General features: G+C 50.1%; 2 protein-coding genes across 13 annotated transcripts in view; one reads left to right on the top strand and one right to left on the bottom strand.

The window, feature by feature from the left end:
* The window catches only part of TXNRD2 (thioredoxin reductase 2), a 66,618-nt gene extending 44,172 nt beyond the window's left edge, over nt 1-22,446 (bottom strand). For 4 of the 5 annotated variants that reach the window (XM_009216802.2, XM_017945136.2, XM_009216806.2 and 1 more), the window contains exons 1-2: nt 22,307-22,445; nt 12,018-12,086 (exon numbers count right to left, since the gene is read on the bottom strand). In XM_009216802.2, coding sequence (XP_009215066.1) covers nt 12,018-12,086; nt 22,307-22,409 — 172 coding nt within the window. In that variant the 5' untranslated portion in view covers nt 22,410-22,445. Of the gene's footprint in view, nt 1-12,017; nt 12,087-22,306 lie in introns of all 5 variants that reach the window. The other variant, XM_009216803.2, reaches the window with a different exon arrangement.
* The window catches only part of COMT (catechol-O-methyltransferase), a 27,183-nt gene continuing 21,670 nt past the window's right edge, over nt 22,378-27,890 (top strand). For 5 of the 8 annotated variants that reach the window (XM_031656090.1, XM_031656096.1, XM_031656092.1 and 2 more), the window contains exons 1-2: nt 22,390-22,503; nt 25,271-25,384. The gene's annotated coding sequence lies outside the window, so the exon portion shown is untranslated. Of the gene's footprint in view, nt 22,504-24,860; nt 25,385-27,890 lie in introns of those variants that run through there. The other 3 variants (XM_031656097.1, XM_031656095.1, XM_031656091.1) reach the window with 3 other exon arrangements.

Raw genomic sequence — 27,890 nt, 5'->3', positions numbered from 1 at the left:
GGTGGCTAAGCTGCACGATGCTAGGGACCCCTGATCTGCCTCTGCACTCTGGCCTGCTGAGCTGCGCTGCCTGCTGGCTCTGCACTGAGCCTCTTGCTGCCACTGCCCACCCAGCTGTGCTGCCCACACACAGGAGCCCTCAGACCTCTCAGGGCCTGCAGCCTTTGTACCATCCATGCCTCACAGTGCTGGCATCAGCCCCACCTGCCCCTGCATGTTCACCATAAGCCCAGCGCCCACCCAAGCATCCCTGGGTGGCATCCCCCAGGTAGCCACCCCACCGGGAATGGCTCCTGACTCAGAGGCTCTCCCTTGCCCCTTCCCAGCCCAGCCAGAGCCCCCTAGGTGGGTATTTGCTGCCTCACTGTCAGGACCAGGACACCAAAGCTCAGGAGAAGTGACGCAGCAGCCCCAGGGTAGGCCAGCCCCAGAGCAGGAGCCGAGTCCTGACTCCAAACCACACTTCCTGCGGCAGAGCCACCCAGCTGCCGTCCCAGCCATCGGCGGGGCCACCCAGGGCCACATGTTCTGAGGCCAACACAGAAACCATTAGCCAGGACCCGGCACGGTGGCTCATACCTGTTATCCCGGCACTTTGGGAGGCTGAGACAGGTGTATCACTTGAGGTCAGGAGTTCAAGACCAGCCTGTCCAACATGGTGAAACCTGTCTCCACTAAAAATAAAAATTTAAGAATTGGCTGGGTGTGGTGGTGCAAGCCTGTAGTCCCAGCTACCCAGGAGGCTGAGGCATGAGAATCGTTCAAGCCCAGGAGGCAGCAGCTGCAGTGAGCCAAGATCATGCCACTGCACTCTAGCCTGGGTGACAGAGCAAGACTCTGTCTCAAAAAAGAAAGAAAGAAAAGAAAACATTAGCCAGGACTAATTTCAAGCTTCCATTTGGCCGGGCTTGGGCACTGCATCAGCAAACTTCAGGCCTTGGACTTGACTGCCTCCCAGGGCACACATAAATCTCATGAACCCTACAATGCCATGGGATGTGTTTGATTCATGGCTATTAGAAAGCAAGATTAGAACAAAGTTTTGTGGCCGCGCGCGGTGGCTCAAGCCTGTAATCCCAGCACTTTGGGAGGCCGAGACGGGCGGATCACGAGGTCAGGAGATCGAGACCATCCTGGCTAACCCGGTGAAACCCTGTCTCTACTAAAAAATACAAAAAACTAGCCAGGCGAGGCGGCGGGCGCCTGTAGTCCCAGCTACTCGGGAGGCTGAGGCAGGAGAATGGCGGGAACCCAGGAGGCGGAGCTTGCAGTGAGCTGAGATCCGGCCACTGCACTCCAGCCTGGGCGACAGAGTGAGACTTCGTCTCAAAAAAAAAAAAAATCCATTTTGCTTGGCTGGGTGCAGTGGCTCACGCCTGTAATCCCAGCACTTTGGGAGGCCAAGGCGGGCAGATCACGAGGTCAGGAGATCGAGACCATCCTGGCTAACACGGTAAAACCCTGTCTCTACTAAAAAACACAAAAACAAAATTAGTCGGGCATGATGGCAGGCGCCTGTAGTCCCAGCTACTCGGGAGGCTGAAGTAGGAGAATGGCGTGAACCCAGGAGGCGGAGCTTGCAGTGAGCTGAGATCGTACCACTGCACTCCAGCCTGGGCGACAGAGGGAGACTCCAACTCAAAAAAAAAAAAAAAAATCCATTTTGCTCACTGAATGAATAATGGGATTCCATGCTCAATTTAAAAGCTCAGGCCAAGAGGATGCTTCAAAAAGCTAATGTCACCTGGGCACAGTGGCTCATGCCTGTAATCCCAACCCTTTGGGAGGCCGAGTGAGGCGGATCACCTGAGGTCAGGAGCTCAAGATCAGCCTGGCCAACACGGTGAAGCCCCGCCTCTACTAAAAATACAAAAATTATCCGGGCATGGTGGCAGGCTCCTGCAGTCCCACTTACTCAAGAGGCTGAGGCAGGAAAATTGCTTGAACCCAGGAAGCGGAGGTTGCAGTGAGCTGAGATTGTGCCACTGTACTCCAGACTGGGTGACACAGTGAGACTCTGTATCAAAAAAAAAAAAAAGGTAATGTCCACAAGGCGCAGTGGCTCACGCCTGTAATCTCAACACTTTGGGAGGCCACGGCAGGCAGACTGCTTGAGCCCAGGAGTCTGAGACCAGTCTGGGCAATACAGCAAAACCCTGTCTGTACCAAAAATACACAAATTAGCCGGGCGTGGTGACATGCACCTGTGGTCCCAGCTGCTCAGGAGGCTAAGGTGGGAGGATGGCTTGAGCTTGGGAGGTGGAGGCTGCAGTGAGCCAAGATTGTGCCACTGCTCTCCAGCCTGGGTGACAGAGCAAGACTCCATCCCAGAAAACAAACAAACAAATAAAAAAAGCCAGTGTGCAACTCCCACATCTGACCATGATGGAGCAGGGCCCAGATTTACCCTCCCCCTGAAGCCACCCAAAACCCAGGTAAAACGCATGAAACGGCGGGCTTTCAGGTACTTGATGTCAGGCAACAAAGGACCTGAGGGAGAGGAAACAAACATGGTAAGCTCTGGGGAGTCTCCAGGACCCAGCACTGCAGGCCAGGGGAGACCCAGAAGAGTCCAGCGCAGGAGAGGGTTGAGAGCTGGGGGAGACTGAGGCAGCCAGAGGTCATGTACAGGCGACAGTGAGAAGGGGGCTGCCTAGAGAATCTGGGAGATCTGATCGACGCATGTGTCTTGGGAAACTACCTGAAACCAGACAGAACCACCTGGAAGCACTGGAGGGGACAGTGCCTGTTCCCAGAAGCTGGACTGGGAAAAGCATGTAATTCCTGCAGCACTGGGTAATGCTTCGGTAGTTGAGAATCATTAGCCCTAGACTGGGCCCTGCTCCATACCCACCTAACAAATCTTTTGCAGAAGACCCAAAAGGATCAAACTGACTCTTAATAACGGCATCAGCAGAGCTCAATAATAATATTTCTAGAAATACAAAAAATGCCCCGAATTCAACAAGGTAAATTCAAGTGTCTGGCATTCAATCATAAATTATCAGTCACACAAAGAAGCAGGAAAATACACCTATAAAGCGGGGGCAAAAAATCAGTCAACGGAGACTCACTAGGAACTGACACAGATGCCAGAATTAGCAGAAAAGATCAATGAAACAGGTATTCTAACTATTCCATATTTTTTTCTTTTCATTTCTTTGGTCGGACGCCTCACTTCTGTGCCCCATCTCCACCTTGTCACATACGATAAACTATCTGTTCATGTGTCTGTCTCGGTAACGAAACTGCAGAACTCTGTGAGTCAGGGGATTTGTCCTGGTTTGTCTTTGCTGTTCCAGGTCCTGGCCCAGAGCTTGGACCACATTAAGTATTCAAATGGTCTGTTGAAGAAATTAGCATGTCAAAAACAAACCTTTCTCACAGAACAATGTTCCTCCTTGAGTGTTCAAGATCCCAGACCTCTGGGTCCCTTTTTCCCTATTTACTCCCTACCAAAAGTTCTCTCTCCTTTGACTCCGGGGTGGTTCTGTAAACCTCTTATGTAACCCAACTTGCACTATACGGCAGCTACTTCTCACAGTCACAGACTTTTGGTGTGGGAAGGATCTTTTTTTCTTTTTCTTGAGATGGAGTCTCGCTCTGTCTCCCAGACTAAAGTGCAATGGTGCGATCTCGGCTCACTGCAACCTCCGCCTCCCGGGTTCAAGCGATTCTCCTGCCTCAGCCTCCTGAGTAGCTGGGATTACAGGTGCGCACCACCATGCCTGGCCGATTTTTTTGTATTTTTAGTAGAGATGGGGTTTCACCATGTTAGTCAGGCTGGTCTTAAACTGCTGACCTCGTGATCCGCCCACCTTGGCCTCCCAAAGTGCTGGGATTACAGGTGTGAGCCACCATGCCTGGCCAGGAAGGATATTATATGCAATTTGTTCTACCTACTTACCTGAAGTTTGCATCTCCTTTATAACATCCTCACCAAGTGCTCACCTATGCCTGGTACCTTTGTCTGGGAATGTACTGCCTTCCAAAGCGGTCACTGAATTTTGGGAACTCTCCCAGCATAAAATTCCTCCTCATATTAATTGGAAATGTTTTCCTGTAACTCTTTTTTTTTTTTTTTTTTTTGAGACGGAGTCTCGCTCTGTCGCCCAGGCTGGAATGCAGTGGCCGGATCTCAGCTCACTGCAAGCTCCGCCTCCTGGGTTTACGCCATTCTCCTGCCTCAGCCTCCCGAGTAGCTGGGACTACAGGCGCCGCCACCTCGCCTGGCTAGTTTTTTTTGTATTTTTAGTAGAGACGGGGTTTCACCGTGTTAGCCAGGATGGTCTCGATCTCCTGACCTTGTGATCCGCCCGTCTCGGCCTCCCAAAGTGCTGGGATTACAGGCTTGAGCCACCGCGCCCGGCCCTTCCTGTAACTCTTAACTATCTCCCCCCACCCGCCACATGCCCACTCTTCAAAATTTAAAACAATTTATATTTTTTCTTTCCCCTTAAGTTTTCTCTTTTTGAATTCCTTCAATGATGAGTTTCAAGGATAGATTCCTTCAACTAGGATAGTTTAGGTGACTTCTCTCCAAATGACCCACCTTCTCCAAAGTTCAGAAGGGATTTCGATGCTCCCAGTAGGAAGTCTGAGGCCCTAGAAATGGGCAGCTCTGGACCTGCCCTGGCTCCAGGCTGTGTCAGCCTTGAACTCGGTCGCAATCAAACATCTGACCTAGAGAAGTTAACAGCAGGCCGGGCGTGGTAACTCATGCCTGTAATCCCAGCACTTTGGGAAGCTGAGGCGGAGAGATCACCTGAGGTAAGGAGTTTGAGACCAGCCTGACCAACACAGTGAAAGTCATCTCTATTAAAAATACAAAATTAGCTGGGTGTGCTGGTGGGTGCCTGTAATCCCAGCTACTCGGGAGGCTGAGGCAGGAGAATTGCTTGAACCCAGGAGGCAAAAGTTGCAGTGAGCCGAGATGGCACCACTGCATGCTAGCCTGGGCAACAAGAGTGAAACTATGTCTCAAAAAAAAAAGTTTCAGCATTCACTGAAATCCCTGAGGCTTTTTTTTTTTGTTTTTTTGGTTTTTTTTCCAAATCTTGTGGACTTCTGAGTGGTACAATTGCAGCTGCCTTGCCTTGTAACTTGGGTACCTGGTTTGTGGGTCCAAGTGTAGGCCATTCGGGTAGATTTGATTTTTTTTTTTTAATTTAAAAAAAGGCTTTTTTTTTTCTTTTAAAAAGACAGGGTCTCACTTTGTCGCCCAGGCACTGGTGTGCAGCGGTGCGATCGCAGCTTGCTGACACCTTGACCTCCTGGGCTCAAGCGATCCTCCCAGCTCAGCCTCCCAAAGTGCTAGGACCACAGGCACACACCACGCCCGGCCCTCAGTGGTTTTCATGGACGAGTGTATCCCCAGACCCTCCGAAGGGGAGGATACTGCCTTATCTCTCTCCTTCTTCCACCAAGAGGGCCACACCTGGCCTTTCAACCTTGATCCAAGTGAGGTTGAAAAGCAAACAGGGCATTCATCTTCACCCTTTATAGCCACATAGCCACGTCTCCTGCCTACAAGCAGCTTCCACTACCCCTCGCACCCCAAGGCCCGGCCTCATCAGCCGCAGCATCTTCACCTGGCCTTTCACACTGAAGCAGAAGGAGTGACGGTTTACTTTCAGCTGCACAGTCTCCATCATACCCGTAGACCCAAAGGCCGAGCTTCCCCTCCGACCCTTCTCCTCAGCTCACTGCCCCACTAGCCATTCTGCATGTTCAAACAGTGCAGGCGCAACACGGAAGATATAACCAAAGGCTCAAGCTGGATTGTAGAGATGAAAACTACAACACAGGAGATGAAAAATACACTGGACGGGATTAACGGCAGGTCAGATGTTGCAGAATCTTTTATTGATGGGTTTGAAAACATAGGAATAGAAACTGTCCAAAATGAAATGCAGAGCGAAAATTGGTTCTAATGAAAAGAGCATCAGTAGGTTGTGGGGAAGCTTCATGCAGCCTAATATACATGGAATTAAAAGTCCCCACATGTGAGGGGAAGAGGGAGGGACAGAACAATTATTTGATAAAATAATGGTCAAAAAATTTCACAACTTCATGAAAACTAAAAATTCATAGAACCAAGAAGTTCAACAAACTCCAGCAAAAAAAATAAAAATAACAGAATGACATCAAGGCACACCATAAGTAAAAACCATTGCTCAAGACCAATGAAAAGAGAAAATCCTAACAGCAACCAAGACGCACCACAGAGAAACTAAGATAAAAACAGTAGCAGATTTCTCACTGGAAACAATGCAAACCAGAAATCAGAGGGGCAAAATTTTTAAAGTACTGAAAAAAAAAGGAGGTCCGGGCACGGTGGCTCACACCTGTAATCCCAGCACTTTGGGAGGCCAAGGCGGGCGGGTCATGAGGTCAGGAGATCAAGACCATCCTGGCTAACACGGTGAAACCCCGTCTCTACTAAAATCACAAAAAATCAGCTGGGTGTGGTGGCAGGCACCTGTAGTCCCAGCTACTCAGGAGGCTGAGGCAGGAGAATGGCGTGAACCCAGGAGGCGGAGCTTGCAGTGAGCCGAGATCGCGCCACTGCCCTCCAGCCTGGGCAACAGAGCAAGACTCCATCTCAAAAAAAAGAAAAACAAAAACAAAAACAAAACAACAACAACAACAAAAAAGAAGGCAAAATAAAGATGTTTTCAGACATACAAAAGCTGAAAGAATTCATTACCCCCAGAGCCACATTACAAGAAATGCTAAAGGATGCCCTTAAGGTAGAAGAAAAATACCAGATGGAAATGTGGGTCCTCACAAAGGAATGAAGAGCACAGAAATACATGGGTGAGTATGTGAGATTTTCTCACATGTATATTTTTTTTTTTTTTTTTTTGAGACGGAGTCTCGCTCTGTCGCCCGGGCTGGAGTGCAGTGGCCGGATCTCAGCTCACTGCAAGCTCCGCCTCCCGGGTTCCCGCCATTCTCCTGCCTCAGCCTCCCGAGTAGCTGGGACTACAGGCGCCCGCCACCTCGCCCGGCTAATTTTTTTTTATTTTTTAGTAGAGACGGGGTTTCACCGTGTTAGCCAGGATGGTCTCGATCTCCTGACCTCGTGATCCGCCCGTCTTGGCCTCCCAAAGTGCTGGGATTACAGGCTTGAGCCACCGCGCCCGGCCCTCACATGTATATTTTAAACAAAAATAATAATGATGTATTGTGGATTTATAACATATAACAGTAAAATGCATGATATAATAACATAGAATGAAGGTTAGGAGGGGTGGAAGAGATGTATGCTTTTTTAAGAGTAGATTGACAAGTTAAGGTACATGCCATAATCCCTAAAGCAACTCAAAATAGATCAAAGACCTAACTGTAAGAGCTTGAACTATAAAATGCTTAGAAGAAACCACAGGTGTAAATCTTTGTGACCTTGGATTTCTTAGCCATGATACCAAAATCATAAGCAACAAAGGAAAAAAAACAGATAAATTGGACTTCATCAAAATTTAAAACTTTTGTGGCACGAAGGATACCATCAAGAAAGTGAAAAGAGGCCAGGCACGGTGGCTCATGCCTGTAATACCATGACTCTGGGAGGCCAAGGTAGGAGCATCACCTGAGGTCAGGAGTTCAAGACCAGCCTGGCTAACATGGTGAAACCCCATCTCTACTAAAAGTACAAAAATTAGTCGGATGTAGTGGTGTGTGCCTGTGGTCCCAGCTACTTGGGAGGCTGAGGCAGGAGAATCACTTGAGCCTGGGAGGCAGAGGTTGCAGTGAGCCGAGATCATGCCACTGCACTGCAGCTAGGGTGACAGATCGAGACTCCATCTCAAAAAACAAAACATCGGTCGCCCACGCCTGTTAATCCCAACACTTTGGGAGGCCAAGGTGGGCGGATCACTTGAGGTCAAGAGTTCAAGACCAGCCTGGCCAGTATGGTGAAACCCCGTCTCTACTAAAAATACAGGTGGTGGTGCACACCTGTAATCCCAGCTACTCGGGAGGCTGAGGTGGGAGAATTGCTTGAGCCCGAGAGGTAGAGGTTGCAGTGAGCCAAGATGGCGCCACTGCACTCCACCCTGGGCAACACAGTAAGACCCTGTTTCAAACACACACACACACACACACACACACACACACACACACACACAAACAGCTGAAATGTCCAGAACAGACCCATCCATGGATATAGGAAGTAGATTAGTGGTTGCCGGGGTAGGGAGAGGGGGGAAGAGAGTGACTGCTAATGGGTATAGGGTATTTTGGGGAGAAACTAAAATGCTCTTGAATAACACAAGTTTGAACTGTGCAGGTCCATTCATACATGAATTTTTTTCAATAAATATAATCCTTGACTGGGCCCAGTGGCTCCCACCTGTAATCCCAGCACTTTGGAAGGCCAAGGTGGGCGGATCACCTGAGGTCAGGAGTTCGAGACCAGCCTGGCCAACATGGTGAAACCCCATTTCTACTAAAAATATAAAAATTAGCTGGGTGTGGTGGCAGGCACCTGTAATCCCAGCTACTCGGGGGGCTGAGGCAAGAGAATTGCTTGAATCTGGGAGGCAGAGATTGCAGTGAGCTAAGATTGTGCCATTGCATTCTAGCCTGGGTGACAAGAGCAAAACTCCATCTCAAAAAAATATATATATTGTCTCTCCATATCAGCAAGTTCCAAATCTGTAATCAAACTTGGGTTGAAAACACAGTATTCAGCTGGGCGTGGTGGTTCATGACTGTAATCCAGCACTTTGGAAGGCTGAGGCAGATGGATCACTTGAGCTCAGGAATTCAAGACCAGCCTGGGCACCATAGCAAACCCCATCTCCACCAAAAAAATACAAAAAGTAGCTAGGTATGGTGGTGCCTGTGGTTCCAGCCACTTGGGAAGCTGAGGTGGGAAAATTGCTTGACCCCCGGAGGTGGAGGTTGCAGTGAGCCAAGATTGCGCCACTGCACTCCAGCCTGGGCGACACAGTGATATCTCAAAAAGAAAAAAAAAAAAAAAAAGAAAGAAAATAAAAGAAAGAAAAAGGAAAAAACAGTATTCATAGGATGCAAAACTATATATACAGAGGGCTGACTTTGTATCTGTGGGTTCTGCAGGGCCAACTGCCTGACTGCAGTATGCACGAATTTCGGTGTCCATGGATTTTGGTAACAGCAAGGGGCCCTGAAACCAGTCGTCTTCAGGTACCGAGGGACAACTGCATACGTAATGTGAGGTATATCCCAATAAAACTATTCTAAAAATATGAAACACTGAGGGATGTGTCTGATAAAATATGTGAAAGACGTATACATTGAAAACTACAGGCCAGGCACAGTGGCTCATGCCTGTAATCCCAACATTTTGGGAAGCCGAAGTGAGAGGATCATTTGAGCCCAGGATTTTGAGACTGGCCTGGGCAACACAGAGAGACTCCCATCTCTCTTTTTTTAAATAAAAAAAAACTTGAAAAAGCAACTAAAAAATGCTACTAAAAGAAATGAAAAAACACCTAAATAAGAGATATAACACATGACCCAGCTGGTCCAATTTTAGGCACTTACCCAAAATAATTTAAAACATATATCCACACAAACACAAAGACAGATGTTCACAGCAGTACTGTTTACAATGGCCAAAAGGTGGAAACAATTCAAGTGTCAAGCTACAGGGGAACACGTACACGAGACGGCACAGCCATAAACAGAACACTACTCAGCAATGAAAAGCAAGAAGCCATCGACAGTTGCGCCAATGAAGACAAGTCTCAAGGTCACTACCCTGAGTGACAGAAGCCAGAACAGGAAGGTGACATACAGCAGCATTCCGTCTATACCCAATTATAGAAAATGTAAACTAGAGCCACAGCACATGCCTGGTTGCCTGGGATGCAGAGGCAGGGAAGCCAGAAGGGATTGCCAAGGTTTCAGAAAATGTTGGGGTGTTATGGGCTGAGCTGTATCCCCTCAAAATCCCTGTGTGGAAGCCCTAAACCCTAGCACTTCAGAATGTGACTGTATTTAGAGACAGGGTCTTTAAAAAGGTAATTAGGTTGGCTGGACGCAGTGACTCACGCCTGTAATCCCAGCACTTTGGGAGGCCGAGGCAGGCGGATCACTTGAGGTCAGGAGTTCGAGATTAGCTTGACAAACACGGTGAAACCCCGTCTCTACTAAAAGACAAAAATTAGCCAGGTGTGGTGGCAGGCGCCTGTAATCCTAGCTACTCGGGAAACTGTGGCAGGAGAATCGCTTGAACCCAGGAGGCACAGGTTGCAGTGAGCCAAGATCACGCCACTGCACTCCAACCTGAGTGACAAAGCAAGACTCCCTCTCAAAAACAAACAAACAAAAAAAAGTAGTTAAGTTAAAATGAGGCCATATACAGGTACAGTGGCCACATGTGTAATAGCATTTTGGGAGGGTAAGGCAGGAGGATGGCTTGAACCCAGGAGTTTGAGGTTGCAGTGAGCTGCGATCACGCCACTGCACTCCAGCCTGGGAGGCAGAACAAGACTCTGTCTCCAATAAAAACCCAACACAAAAAGACGCCATCCACTTGATCCAGTAGGACAGGCATAGGTAGAGATTAGGACATAGACATGCACAGAGGGACAATGGCTGCCATCTACAGCCCAAGGGAGAGGCCTCAGAAGAAACCAGCCCTGCCCGCACCTTGATCATTTCCAGCCTCCAGAACTGAGAGATAATAAGTGTGTGCTGTTTCAGCCACCCAGTCTGTTGCGGCAGTCTGTTTATTATGGCAGCCCTGGCGGACTAACAGGGAGTGGAGGACACACTCGCAATCGTGACTGCGGTACTGGCTGCACGGACTCATGCACATGTCAAGAATGATCAGGCTGCCCATTTTAATAGCTACAGTTCATCTCAACAAAACTGCAAAACCACGTCATCCTCTGCAGGGAAATGCCACTCTCATAAAAGGCGAAGACATACCCAGGAGCTGTCCACATTCTGGATTAAAGGGGACTCAGGTCTCTGCAGCTACAGCATGGGAGTGAACGCACAGCCTAGGTGCCTGGTCTGCTAAAAGGAACAGCACTAGGCCTCGAGGCTGCCTGTGCCACCGGTTTCTGGGAGTGGTTCTGACACTACAGTGTGGCACAGACCCTGCGTGCCTCTGCTAATCCCCAATAGGCCAGGAGACTTCCCAGGTTCCTACCCACTCCCCAGCCCCCCGGGAGCAAGAGTAGTGGATTTCTTTTACACCATGTATGCTTCTAAAGCCCAATACTGGACATCAGAGAAGCACAGCTTCAGGGCCAAAGCGCCTGGTGAACTCCCTCTCATTTCAGCCCCACCTCCCTTTCACCCCTCCCCTCCCCATTCACCACAATTGCCCCCTTATCATTGTTTACACATGGCCAGAGCAGACCAGGAACTCCTACAGCAGGGCACAGAGTCTGGCAAAGTGCTGGTGGCCCATGTATCATGCAGGTTAGCAGAGAACTGCAAGGTGTCATCTCGGGACACCTCTGGGTCCAGCCCATTTGCCCAACATCTTTACTCACTGGGTGCCAGGCCAAGTACAAGACTCAGCCAGCAGAACTGACCATGGGCCCTGGGGGAAGGTGCCAGCACTAAGAACAAGGACAGGGACAGGAAAGGAGGGTGCAGCTCCAGCCTCGCAGCTAGCTGGGCAGGTGCAGAGAGCAGGCAGGCAGGGGGACAGCCACAGTAAGGCGAAGCAGAGGACTGTGCAGAAGCGCGTGAAGGAAAGTGGGGAGCCCAAGAGGGTGTGAGTGGTGGGAGCTGAGACTAGTCGGACTGGGGCTCTCACTGTGAGTAAAGTGGAAGAGCTGGAGGGCTGGAGCTGAGGAAGGTTCAGCCATGAAGTGCCGCAGTGGCCGCTGGGTGCAGCAGACAGCTGGAGCGTGGCAGGGAACAGGCCACAACACAGAGGCCACTGGGGTGACCCCAGCAGGGAGGTGGGGCATTTTGCTCATGGACGCTTTCTGGACAGCACCACCCTCTCTAGGGGCCCTAAAAGCTTTGAGGCCTTGCCACAAAGGATACAGAATACATACCCTCCTTGGCACAAGCCAGGCCGCCAGATCCCCCGCCAATCACCAGGAGATCATAGTCCCGCTGACCTGCTGAGAGAAGGGATGAGAGGTGGGAAGGAATGTCTGGTTAAACATGGTATAGGATCTATTTCATCAGGATTGGAGACTCCATTCTGTGACGGTCAGGGGTGACAAGGCACCACACATCATAGCAGAAAGAGTGACTCGATACACATAGTCTGTGCAAATCCAGAGACCAAGCCATATGGTGGTGAGGTTGGCCGTGGGTGTGTGTGATCGTCTTTGCAAATCACACGCACACCATGCCAACCACTCTGAACTCAAACTTCACCCAGTGTTCTGAGTCAGAATTAAAATATTTTCTTTTTTATTCTATTTATTTTTGAGACAGGATCTCACTCTGGCTTGGGGGAGGGATGAAAAGCAAGAAGGACAGGGCTAGGACACAGACCCAGAAGGGCCCCCACGACAGGGGCACAGTGGCACAATCACAGCTCACTGCAGCCTCTACCTCCTGGGCTCAAGTGATCCTCTAGCCTCAGCCTCCAGAATAGCTAGGACTACAGGCACCGACCACCACGTCCAGCTGAATTTTTTTTGTTTTGTAGAGATGCGGTCTGGCTATGTTGCCCAGGCTGGTCTCAAACACCTGGCCTCAAGCAATCCTCCCACCTTGGCCTCCCAAGGTGCTAGGATCACAAGCATGAGCCACCAAGGTGGACTAAAACATTCTCCTCAAGTCCACGTGCCTTTCAGTTGTGAAGGCTGCCCTCCATCACAAGTGAGCAAGAATAAAAGCACAAGCAGCCCCTGTCCCTCACAGCTGGCCAGTGCACACAGCCAGGGTCTCGGTGTGCCCGGCTGCAGTCACCTAGGAGGGAAGCCACCCCGGGCACAGGGAGAGCTGCCTGGGCTCAGGTTTCATCCCTGGAATTCCTCTTGGGCTGGCTGTGGTGTCACCTCACCTCGGTCCTCCGTGGTGGCTGACTGCACATAGTGCCACTTTCAGCCTTTTTAGCCTGCAAAAGGTGTCATCTGTGTGCAAGCTACTGGCGAGGAAGGCAGGCAAGGGGCAGCCAAAAAAGGGAGGGATGGAGAATAAGGGAGCGGAGGGAGGAAGTGCAGAGGGGAAGTACACTGAACTGGACCTGAGGTCCGGTACACCCAGCACCAGGCACCAGCCCGCTCCCTGCTGAAGGAAGGAAGAAATAACAGAAAGTCATCAGTCTGCGGGGTGAGGGCAGGGTGGGGACTGATGACAAGACTCTGGGGTATAAAACAAGTAGTGCCCTCACCCCCTCTGCAGATACGAGCCTGCCCAGATAAGAAGCACCACCCTCCCAGAGCACCTGGAGCTGGTCGCTGCTTCAGACAAGGCCAAGAGTTTCCATGATCAGAGTGGGGTCTGTCATCCAAGGCTGGGCAACCTGCCCACCACCTGCATCAGAGCCTAGCGTCTGCCGTGAGAAGGCTGCACCTATCTTTGCAGCCACCTCCACCTTCCTAGGCAGGCAAGGCTGCAGAGAATATACCTGGAGTGCCATGTCTCTCTGCACCCTGGCTCTGCAGATGCCCCACAGACTGGGGTCTAGAACATGCAATCCTAAATGAAACAAGAGCTGGAGCCTACAGGAGACCTGGCTCACAGCTGAGAAAGCTTGGGAAGCTGCATCTAGGCACTCAGGCCATGGCCTGCAGCCAGCCTGCCCCACAGCCAAATCCATCCACCGTTTCACTTGGCAGCCAGCATCTGAGTGCATGTGAGATGTGTGCACACCTGTGGGAACTGACAGAGTCACAACTCGGTTCCAGCAGCCAGTCCAAAGCACACTCAATTCCTAACTCAACTCAAAGGCTTGGAAAGGCCTAAACTGTTGTAAATTATTCTGATAGCTTTAATATAAGTCTAGAGAACCAAGAACTGCTGGTCAGGTAGAAGCTGCCACGAGGTCCCCCGGAGAGCATGAACCTGCTGATGGAGGAGAGTCTCTCTCCTCCTGCTGCCTGGTAGCCAGAGGCTTTGCCCACAATGTCCCTACCTTCCATGGCAGGTGCCTGTCCTTCTTGTTGCCATAGCAGGGTCCTCGTTATGTCACCCTGCCCTGCAGCCTCGCACTGTGTCCCCTGTCTGCTATTGGGCAGGGTGAGCAGCTGTCTGTATGGATGTGCTTATCTCGGGCGGCTTGCTCTCCCCCTGTGCACACCCAGGAGCCCACTCGGGCTGATAAACACTGGCACAGGGGAGTCATTTGCAAGCATAGGAGATCTGCCTTTAAGCACCTGGAAGGGCTTGGGTAGCCTGCTGGGGAGGAAGGACCCCAAAGTACCTCAAAGGTGGGTAGGACAGATGCTGCTCTGTGGGAGGAAGGGCTGGGTGGCAGATGTTACCTGGGGACACACCACCTGTGCACTCCAGTGTCCTGGGGAGCCTCATAACCTTGCCTTTCACCCACTTTAGCCAGGCATACCCTCTCCACCTGCAGGGCTTGGCCCCAGCAAGTGTCTCCCTTGCCTCTGCCTTCTGACACATTGTCTATTAATTTTCTGCTCCACTTTGAACCCACTGCCTGGTACAGGCCAGCAAAGAGCAAGCACCCAGAGCTCACAGCAAGGCCCAAGAGAATGCAGCACTGCACCAGTGAAGGCAAGCGGAAGGGTCCTCCAAAATGTGCACCCACAGGTGGGCTGGCCACCTCAGGAGCCCTCCTGTATGGCTGCGCTATCTTGAGCTCTTTCCTGGCAGCAGGTATTGTCATTCTGGCTCCTGTTCAGGGGCTGCATCACCCACCCCCTCCAAGCCTGGGACAGGGCCAGTCTTCCTGCTCTAAAAGGAGAAACTGCAGGGCCTGCAGTCCTAGCTACTGGGGAAGCTGAGGCTGGAGGGTGAGTTGAGCCCAGGAGTTCAAGGCTGTAGTGAGCTATGATAGCACCACTGCACTCCAGCCTGGGTAACAGAGTGAGACTGTCTCAGGAAAAAAAAAAAAAGAAAAAAGACACACCCCTGGGCCGGGCACAGTGGCTCACACCTGTGTTGCAGGAAGTCAGGGACCCCAAATGGAGGGACCAGCTGGAGCCATGGCAGAGGAACATAAATTGTGAAGATTTCATTTTAATGTGGACATTTATCAATTCCCAAATAATACTTTTATAATTTCTTATGCCTGTCTTTACTTTAATCTCTTAATCCAGTTGTCTTTGTAAGCTGAGAATGTACGTCACCTCAGGACAACTGTGATAATTGTTAACGGCAGAAATTGATTGTAAAACGTGTGTGTTTGAACAATATGAGATCAGTGCACCTTGAAAAAGAACAGAATAACAGCAAGTTTTAGGGAACAAGGGAAGACAACCACAAGGTCTGACTGCCTGCAGGGTCAGGCAAAAAGAGCCATATTTTTCTTCTTGCAGAGAGCCTATAAATGGATGTGCAAGTAGGAGAGATATTGCTAAATTCTTTTCCAAGCAAGGAATATTAAGACCCTGGGAAAGGAATGCATTCCTGGGGGGAGCCGGGCGCGGTGGCTCAAGCCTGTAATCCCAGCACTTTGGGAGGCCGAGATGGGCGGATCACGAGGTCTGGAGATCGAGACCACCCTGGCTAACACGGTGAAACCCCGTCTCTACTAAAAAATACAAAAAACTAGCTGGGCGAGGTGGCGGGCGCCTGTAGTCCCAGCTACTCGGGAGGCTGAGACAGGAGAATGGCGGGAACCCGGGAGGCAGAGCTTGCAGTGAGCTGAGATCCGGCCACAGCACTCCAGCCTGGGCAACAGAGCGAGACTCCGTCTCAAAAAAAAAAAAAAAAAAAAAAATGGCCACTCTGGGAGTGTCTGTCTTACGTGGTTGAGATAAGGACTGAAATATGCCCTGGTCTCCTGTAGTACCCTAAGGATTATTAGGGTGGGGAAAAAACTCTGCCCTGCTCAATTTGTGGTCAGACCAGTTCTCTGCTCTTGAACCATGTTTTCTGTTGTTTAAGATGTTTATCAAGACAATATGTGCACAGCTGAACATAGACCCTTATCAACAGTTCTGATTTTGCCCTTGTCCTGTTTCCTCAGAGGCATGTGATCTTTGTTCTGCCTTTTGCCCTTTGAAGCATGTGATCTTTGTGACTACTCCCTGTTCGTACACCCCTTCCCCTTTTAAAATCCTTAATAAAAACTTGATGGTTTTGTAGCTCAGGTGGGCATCACAGTCCTACCGATATGTGATGTCATCCCCGGCAGTCCAGCTGTAAAATTCATCTCTTTGTACTCTTTCTCTTTATTTCTCTACCGGCTGACACTTACGGAAAATAGAAAGAATCTACGTTGAAATATTGGGGGTGGGTTCCCCTATCTGGAGCCCAACGTGGTTTTCTTTTTCCTAAGTGCATGTGGGAACCTGATTCCCTTTGGTAGGTGCGGAGAAACGTTCATCGGTCCGGTCCACGGAAACACTTGTTTGCCTCCCTGACGATTGGTGAGTCGTCTGTGTATTGTCTGGGGTAACTATGGGTCACATGGAGCCTAAACATTATGCTTATCTCTGCTATATTAAACTCCTGTTAAAACAGGGGGGAGTTCAGGTTCCCATGGAAAATATGGTCACCTTATTCAGGGCGGTGGAAGAACACTGTCCTTAGTTTCCAGAAAAGGGAACATGAGATGTGGAACTATGGGATCGTGTTGGTGCAAAATTCTGGGAACTGGTCCCGACAGAAAATTATGTTCCCGTCATTATTTGAGGTGATTGGGCCTTCGTACGTGCCGTTGTAATGACATACCAATCCCATGACCCCCTGTAGTTACCACAATTTTCTGAATCTGGTGACCCTCTACTTCTTCCTCAGCTTTCCTCTCTTGCTCGGCTTTCGTTATCTGCTCAGCCTCTCCCTTCGCCTACTCCTCCCCCACCTGACAATACTGAGGATTCAATATCTAAGTCCGGTGACTTTGGTTTAACATCACCCCCTGATGATCTTATTTCTTTTCATGAAGAGCCGATACTTGTAGCTCCCGTGGCCCTGACTTGAACAGCCCAGGACCATATCCATGCTAACTCTTCCCTCTCCAAACCTTTGCAGTCTTTGCCTCCGGAGCCATTCAAACTATAATTTACCTGTAATTCTGCAGGCCCTCCCCCATCCACCACAGCCCCTCACCCTCCTGTCATTTCGGTCCCTCAACCAGTCACTTTGCCATCCACTCAACCTGCTTCTCTGTACCCTTCTTCACGCATGGACACCCCTGCCACTCTGGTTGCACAGGACTGGGCCAGTAATCACCAGTATGCTGCTGCCTCTTCTGCTCCCCCGGTGCCCTTTTCTCACACTCTCATACCAGTCCAACCTCCTCAACCTCAGTTTCCCTTATTTACACATACTTTTCCTGTCACTTCTATGCCAACTCCGTCTCATGTGCCTGCTCTTGAAACTTCCATGCAACGCTTATTACGCCAAAATAAACAAACAAGTAGACGAGAGGCGTGGGCTTATCCAGTCGCGCTGGAACCTCCTAATGCTCAAGGGGTACAAGTGCATCAATATGTGCTGCTCAATCTTACCTTTTTAAAAGAACTCAAGGATGCTTGCACTCAGTAAGCTCCTACTTCTCCATATGTTAAAATGGTATTACAGACTCTTTGTACTGAGGTCATTTTGCTTCCTTTAGACTGGGACCTTTTGGCAAAAGCTGTTCTAACTCCATCTCAGCATTTACAGTTCCGTAGCTGGTGGTCAGAGGAGGACCGCCTGCAGGCTCAGCTAAATTGGGCTGATGGCATTCCAATTACTCAGGCTCAGCTCACAGGCTCTGATAACACTCTGATACTACCACTCAATTAGGCTTTGATGCTCTCACCACGGAACAAGTAACAAAGCTGTGTATGAGAGCTTGGGATAAATTACGTGCCCCAGGCCAAGCTCCTGTTTCTTTTACTACAGTTAAACAGGGTCACAATGAATTATATCCTGATTATTTGGCTAAATTACAAGATGCTGTTGAAAAATCTGTCTCTGATGAGCACGCTCAAGGTATTCTCCTTCATATGTTAGCTTTTGAAAATGTGAACCATGAGTGTAGAATGGCCACGTGTTTCGGCCAATGACAAAATTTACCTGATCACGAGGTATTGCCTGCACATATTAAGGCTAGTGAAGGCATTGGATCAGACACACATGAAGCTATTGTGGGCACAGGCCATGAAGGATGGCAATCAAACTGGCTCGACTGATTATTTTCTTGGAGCCTGCTATAATTGTGGTCAACTTGGTCACACTAAAAAAAAAATTGCACTGTGAAAAACTTAAAAGCAGCCAAGTCGGCTCAACAAACACGATCAAATGCTCCTGCTACCATTTGCCTGCGTTGTCATAAAGGTAAACATTGGGCAAGTACTTGCCACTCTAAGTCTGATATAGATGAAAATCCCTTGCCACAGAACCAGGGAAACGGGAAGCGGGGCAAGTCCCAGGCTCCAATATCAAATGGGACACCTCAGACTCAGACCAACATTGCATTTCCCCTTCAAGCAGTCCCAACACAGCCCCCAGCACAAACAAATTTACCTACAGCCAACCCAGATGGGTCTCAGTCTCTTCTTCTGTCTCAGTACAATGTTTGTGTACCTCCACAGTAGGGGGTGGGGAGGCCAATCTCTGTAGTACCATTCCTCTAAATTTACCACCTAATTTTTTGCCTTTAATTGTCCCCATGGGGGTCACTGGCCCTTTACCTCAAGGTTCATTGGGCCTGGTGTTAGGCAGGGCATCCACCTCTGCTAAAGGTATCATAGTTCATACCTGTCTCATTAATTCTGATTCCTCTGATGAGATTAAACTCATCGTGTCTGCCAAAGTTCCTGTTTCCATTCTGGCTGGTGAGTCCACTGCTCAATTACTTTTACTACCTAATATTGTTTTAAAGAAAGGAGATAAGACACGGGGTCCTGGGATGGGCTCCGGTGGTGAAAAAGCCACTTATTGCATTAATGTAATTGCTAAACAATGGCCCACCTACACCATACACATTCAAGGGAAAAAGTTTGAGGGCCTAGTAGATACCAGGGCTGCGGTTTCTATTGTTTCCTCTAATTTACAGCCTTCCTCCTGGCCTAAACATCCCGCTAACATGAGATTAGTAGGTGCTGGAAAAGCTGATGAAGTTCACTAGAGTATGTTTATCTTGCCTTGCACTGGCCCTGATGGTCAAAAGGGAACAATTCGCCTTATATCACACCAATCCCCATTAATCTTTGGGGAAGAGATTTGCTGGCACAGTGGGGGGCTGAAATTAATATTCCACATAACTCTTATAGTGCTCCCAGTCAACATATAATGGAAAACATGGGGTTTGTTCCCGGACTCGGTCTCGGTCCAAAACCTGAAAAAATTACTAAACCTCTTCAAGTTACTGTAAAAGAAGACAAGGCTGGTTTAAAAGCATAATTTAACCACTCCCCACTCCCAATTACATTTAGCATTGTTTACTTTAAACTTTCTAAATGTTCCTAAAGAAAATACTCTGACTGCAGCCAAATGCCATTATACAGGCAAAGAATTCTCCCTAAATGAAGGCAAGCCAGTGTCACGGAAAAACTCCCAAACCAATACCTGGGAACCTGGAAAAATTATAACGTGGGAAGAGGGTATGCTTGCATTTCACCAGGATATCATCAATCCCCTGTATGGGTGCCCACTAGGAGACTTAAACTTTGTGTGAATACTGACAATAAAAACCACAGGGAAGAGACGTCTGCATCAGAGACCGCCCTCATACCTGGTGAGATCTGTGCCGACTCCTCAGAAACTGGCACGCCAAATCAAAATGGGTCTGGTTCAATCCTCCCTAATGGCAACGGAGACCCCTCTAACTAATCCCACTTCTCCTAATTCCCTCTTTTTCTCCTTATGAACCTAAAAATCTCACCATTTCTATTAGCCTGAAAATAACATCCCTCTGTTCTTCTTTTCCTCCTTCAGCACTGGATCTCGCTTACAATAGGTTTTATTTAATAACTATCTTCCTTATACTTTCTGTCTCACCAGTTTCCCCTCAAACTGATTTACCTGCTACACAAAACCATTCTTACTGGGCTTATGTGCCTTTTCCACCACTTATTCAACCTCTCACCTGGATGGATGCTCCTGCGGAAATCGATACTAATGATAGCGTGTGAATGTCTGGTGCTACAGATGACCATTGCCCTGCTCAACCAGGAGAAGGCACTGCATTTAATGTTACTATGGGTCATAAATACCCTCCTCTGTGCCTCGGACATGCACCTGGTTGTATCCATCCAGAAACTCCAAAGTCTGGGCTCCTTGTCTTCCAGAGAGATTAGCTACAGGGAAATGGGGACATTTGGTCTCCGGCCTCCCCCTTTCTCCTTTAAGACAAATAAAAAGGGGAGTAATAGGAGATACCCTATACTTTCAATATAAACCTGTAGGAAAACCATGTCCTAAAAATTTTGAGGGCCCATCTAAAACTTTAATTTGGGAAGTTTGTGTTAACTCACATGCACTAGTATTAAAAAATGACTCGGCCGGGCGCGGTGGCTCATGCCTGTAATCCCAGGCATGAGATTTGGGAGGCCGAGGTAGGCGGACCACGAGGTCAGGAGATAGAGACCATCCTGGCTAACACGGTGAAAGCCCACCTTTACTAAAAATACAAAAAATTGGCCGGGCGAGGTGGTGAGCGCCTGTAGTCCCAGCTACTCGGGAGGCTGAGGCAGGAGAATGTCATGAATCTGGGAGGCAGAGCTTGCGGTGAGCCGAGATCACACCACTGCACTCCAGCCTGGGCGACAGAGCAAGACTCTGTCTCAAAAAAAAAAAAAAAGACTCATATGGTTTAGTAATAGACTGAGCACCAAAGGGCTATTTAAAAAACAACTGCTCCTCTGGCAGAAGGGAATGCCTGGTGGCTACTTATTTTATTTCTTACTGGGAGGAACAGGATCATCATCCTATTTTGCATAGAAGGTTCAGCTCGCTCTTTCCCTTAAGATGGGAAGATAAGGGCATTACCCCCCTGAGGCCTTGTATGATATTCCCCATTCTGAGCCCAGAACGCCCAGAACTTTAGAAATTGGCTATTGCCATGTCTGGACTGTGAGTGTGGGAAGGGGAAACTTTTCTGTCTGTTGTTCCCACTACCGTCCCTCACATCCGTGATTCTGAACCCCATGATAAATCCCCTTTGAACCTTTTTCCTCTTTTTGATGCCGATTCCCCCTTTATTGGACTCTACTAGCACGGGTGCATTTAACCTTCCTGAGCTTGCCCACCTGACACATGCAGCCAAGAAGCTTTGAAAGATAGAGTGCCCTGGCCGAGGGTTCCAGGTCTCAGCAAGGCCACGAGGTGGTGACTGCCTCCCAGAACTCTGTCAGGCTACCTTCTGTCCTGGAGATCCCCAGAACTCTGTCAGGCCACCTTCTGTCCTGGAGATCCCCAAAACCTCCATAGCAACAGCTCTGCCCATCCACACATGCAGTCAGCCCTCCCTCCCGAGTCCACCGCCGGCTGAGGGCCAGCCACCCTGCCTCCTATAGCCACCATCCCTGGGAAGGAGCCCTGACCCCGTCCTTACACCCCTCTACACGCACTGCCTGTGGGGAGAGCTGCTCGCTGTCACAGGCATCCAGGGGGCAGGGTCGAGGGGCCCCCTGCATGGTGGGGGACCATGTTGTCGTGCATGGAATGAAACTGGCCACACATAACAGATATGGTGGCGCTTTGGCGAGCTCTGGGGGAGTCTGTCCTACACGGTGAGGTTTGAACCCTCCTGAGTGACCAGACGCCCAGCGTCTGCTTCAAGTGCTCAGTTATAATTATCGTCCGGATTTGGTCAACTGTTCCTCAGGGGCTCCAGGAGGATGAGTGTGTATCCTCCCCTTGCTCTGTGCAGCCTCTAACCTCTAGAGTCTACTAGGGGTCTGGGAAGAACGTGGGAAGTCTGGCCAGTGGGGCCGGCGGCTGGTGACCTCAGGAAGTGGGATATCATCATCTTCAGAACTGTAGTTGTTACTGGGACACCAGCTCCTGGAGATCACAGGTGCAGCCAGCACAGCAGGACCTTAGACAAGGCTGGGCTCAGTTTCCCCATCTGGGAAGGGGGCTGCCTGTGGCTAGAAGCAGCCCGAACTCCTGAGCAAGACTAGACCAAGAGGCCGGTGTATGGACACCCCCGCGTGGGCACCCCCACGGGGACACCCCGGCCACCGCCGCGCGGACACCCTCACGAGGACACCCCAGCCGCGCGGACACCTACCACGGGGACGCCCCGACCCCATCCTACCTGCCGCGCCCCGCGCAGCGCCCCGTACCCCGCCCGCCACGGCCTGCGTCCGCCACCGGAAGCGCCCTCCTAATCCCCGCAGCGCCACCGCCATCGCCGCCATCCTCGCGGGGCTTCTCGGGCGGCTGGGGCTGCCCGCCGCGCTGCCTGCGCCGGACCGGGACGGGTCCAGTCCCGGGCGCGCCGCCGCGGTAGAGGTGAGAGCGCCGGCCAGAGCCAGAACCCCGCCGAATGGGGCAGGATTCGCGGCGGGGGCCTTCAGACCTAGGGTGGAACGTTGGGATAGGGTGTGGGGATTCGGACCGCTGTGAAGGGATCTGACTTTGGGTGGGGGTCTCCGGACTTGGGGTAGGGGATGTGGATGGGGACTGGGGAATTCGAAGCACTCTAAAGGGATCTGACTTTCGGTGAGGGTCTCTGGACCTGGGGTGAGGGATCTGACTTGGGGTGGGGAGCCCTGGATGGGGAGTGAAGAATTTGGACCTCAGTGAAGGGATCCGACCTGTAGTGGGGGTCTCCGAACCTGTGTTGAGGAGCTCCGGATGGGGGTGGGGAATTCGGACCTTGGGTGGGGATCTTTGGACCGGGGTGGGATCCCCAGACTCCTTGTGGAAGGCTGAGGTTGAAGATCTGTGTTGGGGTGAGGGGCTTTAGATAGCCCTGGGAGATCCCGCTTCAAGACTGGGTTGGGGGTCCAGACCAGGGGGATAAGCCTATCCCTGGAGTAGAGCTTGACCTGGTGAGGGTGTGGCAGAGTCACAGGGGAGGGTCCCACTTGGTCCTTGGGCTGGGATCAGACTCTCAGAGCTGGAGAGTTGCAGGGGCCCTGGGGGAGGGTCTGAGGAGCCCCAGATTCAGAGAGCCTTGGTGACCTCTCCAACAGGTTCCCTGTTGGAGGCCTTGGGGTACCCCAGGGCCTTTCCCGGCAAGAGAATGGCTGCTCCACCAGGAAGGGGCCCAGGACTCCACAGGGTAGGGTGCTGTGTGGTGCACAGGACCACGTGGGAATGGTAGAGAAAGGGGAAGTCACTTTGGGCCTGCCTTGCTAACAGACCTGCTTTTTGGATTTTTCCACCCGGGGATTTTTGTGTCCTGTTGCTGTTTATTGTTTAAAGTGACCCCTCAAGCCTGAGGGACCATAGGAGCTGCCCTGCAGAGCCCAGTGAGACACTAGTTAATGGAGAAAAAACAGCTTTTACTTGGTAACTACTGACAACATGAGAAAAAGCTGGCTCCATGCTGATTTGACTAGACGTGCCTGGAGTTTAAAGGGAGAGTGAGGGAGTGGGAAGGGGTGGGGACTCAGTAGAGTTAGGGAAATAGAAAATCACCAAAACCGGGAAGGGAGGGTTAGCCCCTGTGGAACCAACTGATCTGGGTTTGCCACTGGGGCTTACCGAAGTCAGGCCCCCAACCTCCCACAGAGACTGGGAGACAGGGGCCCCATCCTCAGGTGTTGGCTGGAACACACAGGAAATTCTTGTGGCAGCCTTGAGCTTCTCAGGCAGACACTTTTAAAGGGTGCTAGGATCGTTCTGGGAATGTGGCCTGGAGCTGTTAGGAGCTGTTAGTGTTCGTTCCAGTCTAGATAGGCCAGGGCGAGGCCCAGTGGAGAAGGGGACCCCAAGGAGCCTGGCTGGAGTGTGGGGAGGGAGGGTCTTTGTCAGTACCCCTCCTGTGCAAGAAGAGCAGAGACATGCTTCTTTCCTCTCAACAGTACCCCCTTTGTTTCACATGTCCATGTGAAGAGATCACCGAACAGGCTTTGTGTGAGCAACATGGCTGTTTATTTCACCTGAGTGCAGGCAGGCTGAGTCCGAAAAAGGAGTCAGCAAAGGGTGGTGGGATTATCATTGGTTCTTATAGGTTTTGGGATAGGCGGTGAAGTTAAGAGCAGTGCTTTGGGGGCAGGGGTGGATCTCACAAAGTACATTCTCAAGGGTGGGGAGAATTATAAAGAAACTTCTTAAGGGTGGAAGAGATTATAAAGAACCTTTTTTAGGATGGGGGAGATTACAAAGTACATCGATCTGTTAGGGTGTAGCAGAAACAAATCACAATGGTGGAATGTCGTCAGTTAAGCTATTTTCACTTCCGTGGATCTTCAGTTGCTTCAGGCCATCTGGATGTATACGTGCAAGTCACTGGGGATGTGATGGCTTAGCTTGGGCTCAGAAGCCTGACACCCTCCATTTTCTGTTCTGTGTTGTGTTCATAAAGTACCAGCGGGACCATCTGTTGAGACTTGGTAGCAAAGGATTTTTGCTGGATGATGGAAGCAGTCAGGCATTTAGAGGAAACAAAAATAGTAGCAGGCTGGGCACGGTGGCTCCTGTCTGTAATCCCAGCACTTTTGGAGGCCGAGGCGGATCATGTGAGGCCAGGAGTTTCAAACCAGCCTGGGCAACATAAAGACCCCATCTCTACAAAAAATTAAAAAGTTAGCCCAGCGTGGTGGGATGGGCCTTTAGTTCCAGCTACTTGGGAGGCTGAGGTGAGAAGATCATTTGAGTCTGGGAGGTGGAGGCTGCTGTGAGCTGTGATCTTGCCTGTATACTCCAGCCTGAGCAACAGAAAGAGGCCCTATCTTAAGGAAAAAGAAAAAAAAAGAAAGAAAAACAAAGATGAATGGTTGAAGCTGTCGATAAACCCAGTTTTTGAGCCTACAGGGCAGCAGTTGAGGTTTCCGGCCCTGGGGCCCTAACAAGGCCAACAGGGGCACTCAGGGATTTCCTGGGGTGTGGTGTGAAGTTTGTGATGATGGCATAGGCATCGGTATCCCAGTTGTGGTTACTTTCTGGAGAGAACATGGGGCATGCAGGAGCTGGAGGGGGGTCTTCCTGGGCGGTCTGTGTGGCAGCGGCTCCAGACTAAAGGCTGCCCGTGGATAATCTGTTGTGGTGCTGAGTTCTTTCAAGTTTATATCAAGCTTTCCAGCTTCAATCTGCAGGACTTTTTTTTCAGATCCTGGGGGCAAAGGGCAGCTACAAGACCACCTGAGTCCCAGCGGGGATTTGAGTTCTTGGTGACACCAAGTCAGCGAGGAGACAAATTGGAAATGTCAGTCTGGAGAGAGTGGTAGGTAGCCAGATACTGAAGGAAAGTAGATGGGAGGATTTGGTAAGGGCTGGCGTGTAGGAAGGCAGTGACAGTCCAAGAAAACAGGCAGATCATAAAACCTCAAGGATAGGCCGGGCCCTGTGGCTCATGCCTGTAATCCCAAGCACTTTGGGAGGCCGAGGTGGGCAAATCAGCTGAGTCCAGGAGTTCAAGACCAGCCTGGCCAACATGGCAAAACCCTGTCTCTACTAAAATTACAAAACATTATCCGGGCGTGGTGGTGCATACCTGTAATCCCAGCTACTCAGGAGGCTGAGGCAGGAGAATCGCTTGAACCTGGGAGGTGGGGGGGCTGCAGTAAGCCAAGATCGCACCACTGCACTCTAGCCTGGGCAACAAAAGCGAAACTCCGTCTCAAAAAAAATCAGGCTGGGTGTGGTGGCTCACACCTGTAATCCCAGCACTTTGGGAGGCCAAGGCAGGTGGATCACAAGGTCGGGAGATCAAGACCATCCTGCCTAACACAGTGAAACCCCATCTCTACTAAAAATACAAAAAATTAGCCGGGTGTGGTGGCGGGCGCCTGTAGTCCCAGCTACTCGGGAGGCTGAGGGAGTAGAATGATGTGAACCCAGGAGGCAGAGCTTGCAAGGAGCCGAGATCACGTCACTGCACTCCAGCCTGGGTGACAGAGTGAGACTCCATCTCAAACAACAACAACAACAACAAAACACCTCAAAGAGTGAACTAGACTAGGATCTGATAACTCCCAAGAGGGTGTTATATTTCTCCACTGAAGCATAGCATTTCTCTTTACTTCCCTTTTTGATTGAAGATAATCAAAGTAAGATTATTCTTATTTACCAAGTAATTCTGGTCTCATTAAATTTGGCCTGATTATTTACACAAATGCAGCACGAATGGTAATTGACCACACAGGCCTTTTTAAGTTTGCTGAAACTTTTAATAGGGAATCTTAGATTGAGCTTGTAAAAGCCTTTTGAGGTTAGGAAGCCAAGCCAAGAACTTCCAGCCAGACTTCACCTGCAGTGCCTATAGATTTGCGTGAATTCCTCTCTTCTTGAGGTCCCTGAAATATCCCAAGGTTCCTGGGCCTCGGAACCTTGGGATATTTGGAAGAGACTTTCCTTACTCACATGTAAGACCAAGAACCCCTTAAGCCAGATACCAGGCCAGATTTTTCAAGAGCTCTTTGCAAGCAATGGCTCCACAAAGTCAACCTGAAAGCCATCTGGTCATACCTGATTCTATGTACATCATTCTCAAACAGGACATTCCAGTCCAAGCCTTGGTAATATAGCCAGTGTTTCCAATTGTGTCCTGTTACAAGGAGAATAGATTCTTATTGAAGTTATGCGATAACTATATTGCCATGAAAATAGGAATAGTCGGGTCGGATGCAGAGCCAGTTAGTTCTGGGATGCTGATCACGGTATCAGACCATCCATGGACCCTGCCTCTACTAAAAATACTGGGGGTTCACGGGAGAGGGCGCTTAGGGGTTCAGTTACCGGGAGCTGGGAGTGGTGGAGAATGGCGCAACCCGAAGCCGGAGCTTGCAGTGAGCGAGATCCGCCACTGCACTCCAGCCTGGGCGACAGAGCCGAGACTGCCTGGAAAAAAAAAAAAAAAAAAAAAAAGAAAATAGGAATAGTCAATAATAGTTTCTGATTTTTGGAGGGATCAGGCCGGAAGAAAAAGATAATTGCTTCAATTTTGTTTAGAGAAGTATCATTTACTATAATATTACGAGTCATTGATAGGTTAAGGAAAACGGAAAGGTTTCTTTTTTTTTGAGGCAGAGTTTCGCTCTGTCGCCCAGGCTGGAGTGCAGTGGCAGGATCTCAGCTCACTGCAAGCTCCGCCTCCCGGGTTCACGTCATTCTCCAGCCTCAGCCTCCCGAGTAGCTGGGACTACAGGCGCCCGCCACCTCGCCCGGCTGGTTTTTTGTGTTTTTTAGTAGAGACGGGGTTTCACCGTGTTAGCCAGGATGGTCTTGATCTCCTGACCTCGTGATCCACCCGCCTCGGCCTCCCAAAGTGCTGGGATTACAGACATGAGCCACTACACCAGCCTGCTGTGTTAACTTCTAACAAGGCCTAAATAGCATTATTATTATTATTATTATTATTTTTTGACAGAGTTTTGCTCTTGTCATCCAGGCTGGAGTACACGATCTCAGCTCACTGCAACCTCTGCCTCCCTGGTTCAAGCAATTATCCTGCCTCAGCCTCCCGAGTGGCTGGGACTACAGGTGCCCACCACCACACCGGGCTAATTTTTGTATTTTTAGTAGAGACAGGGTTTCACCATGTTGGCCAGGCTGGTTTTGAACTCCTCACCTCAGATGATCCACCCACCTCTGCCTCCCAAAGTGTTGGGATTACAGGCGTGAGCCACCACGCCTGGCCCTAAATAGCATTTTTTATTTGACAGCACGTTGCATGAAATTATGTAGGGACCAGCCCTACAGGGTCTGTGGGTTTTTTGCCCCGTGTGCAG

The sequence above is a fragment of the Papio anubis genome, chromosome 16, assembly GCF_008728515.1.
Source record: "Papio anubis isolate 15944 chromosome 16, Panubis1.0, whole genome shotgun sequence".
Lineage (NCBI taxonomy): Eukaryota > Metazoa > Chordata > Mammalia > Primates > Cercopithecidae > Papio > Papio anubis.
This window is presented reverse-complemented; position numbering and strand designations above follow the sequence as displayed.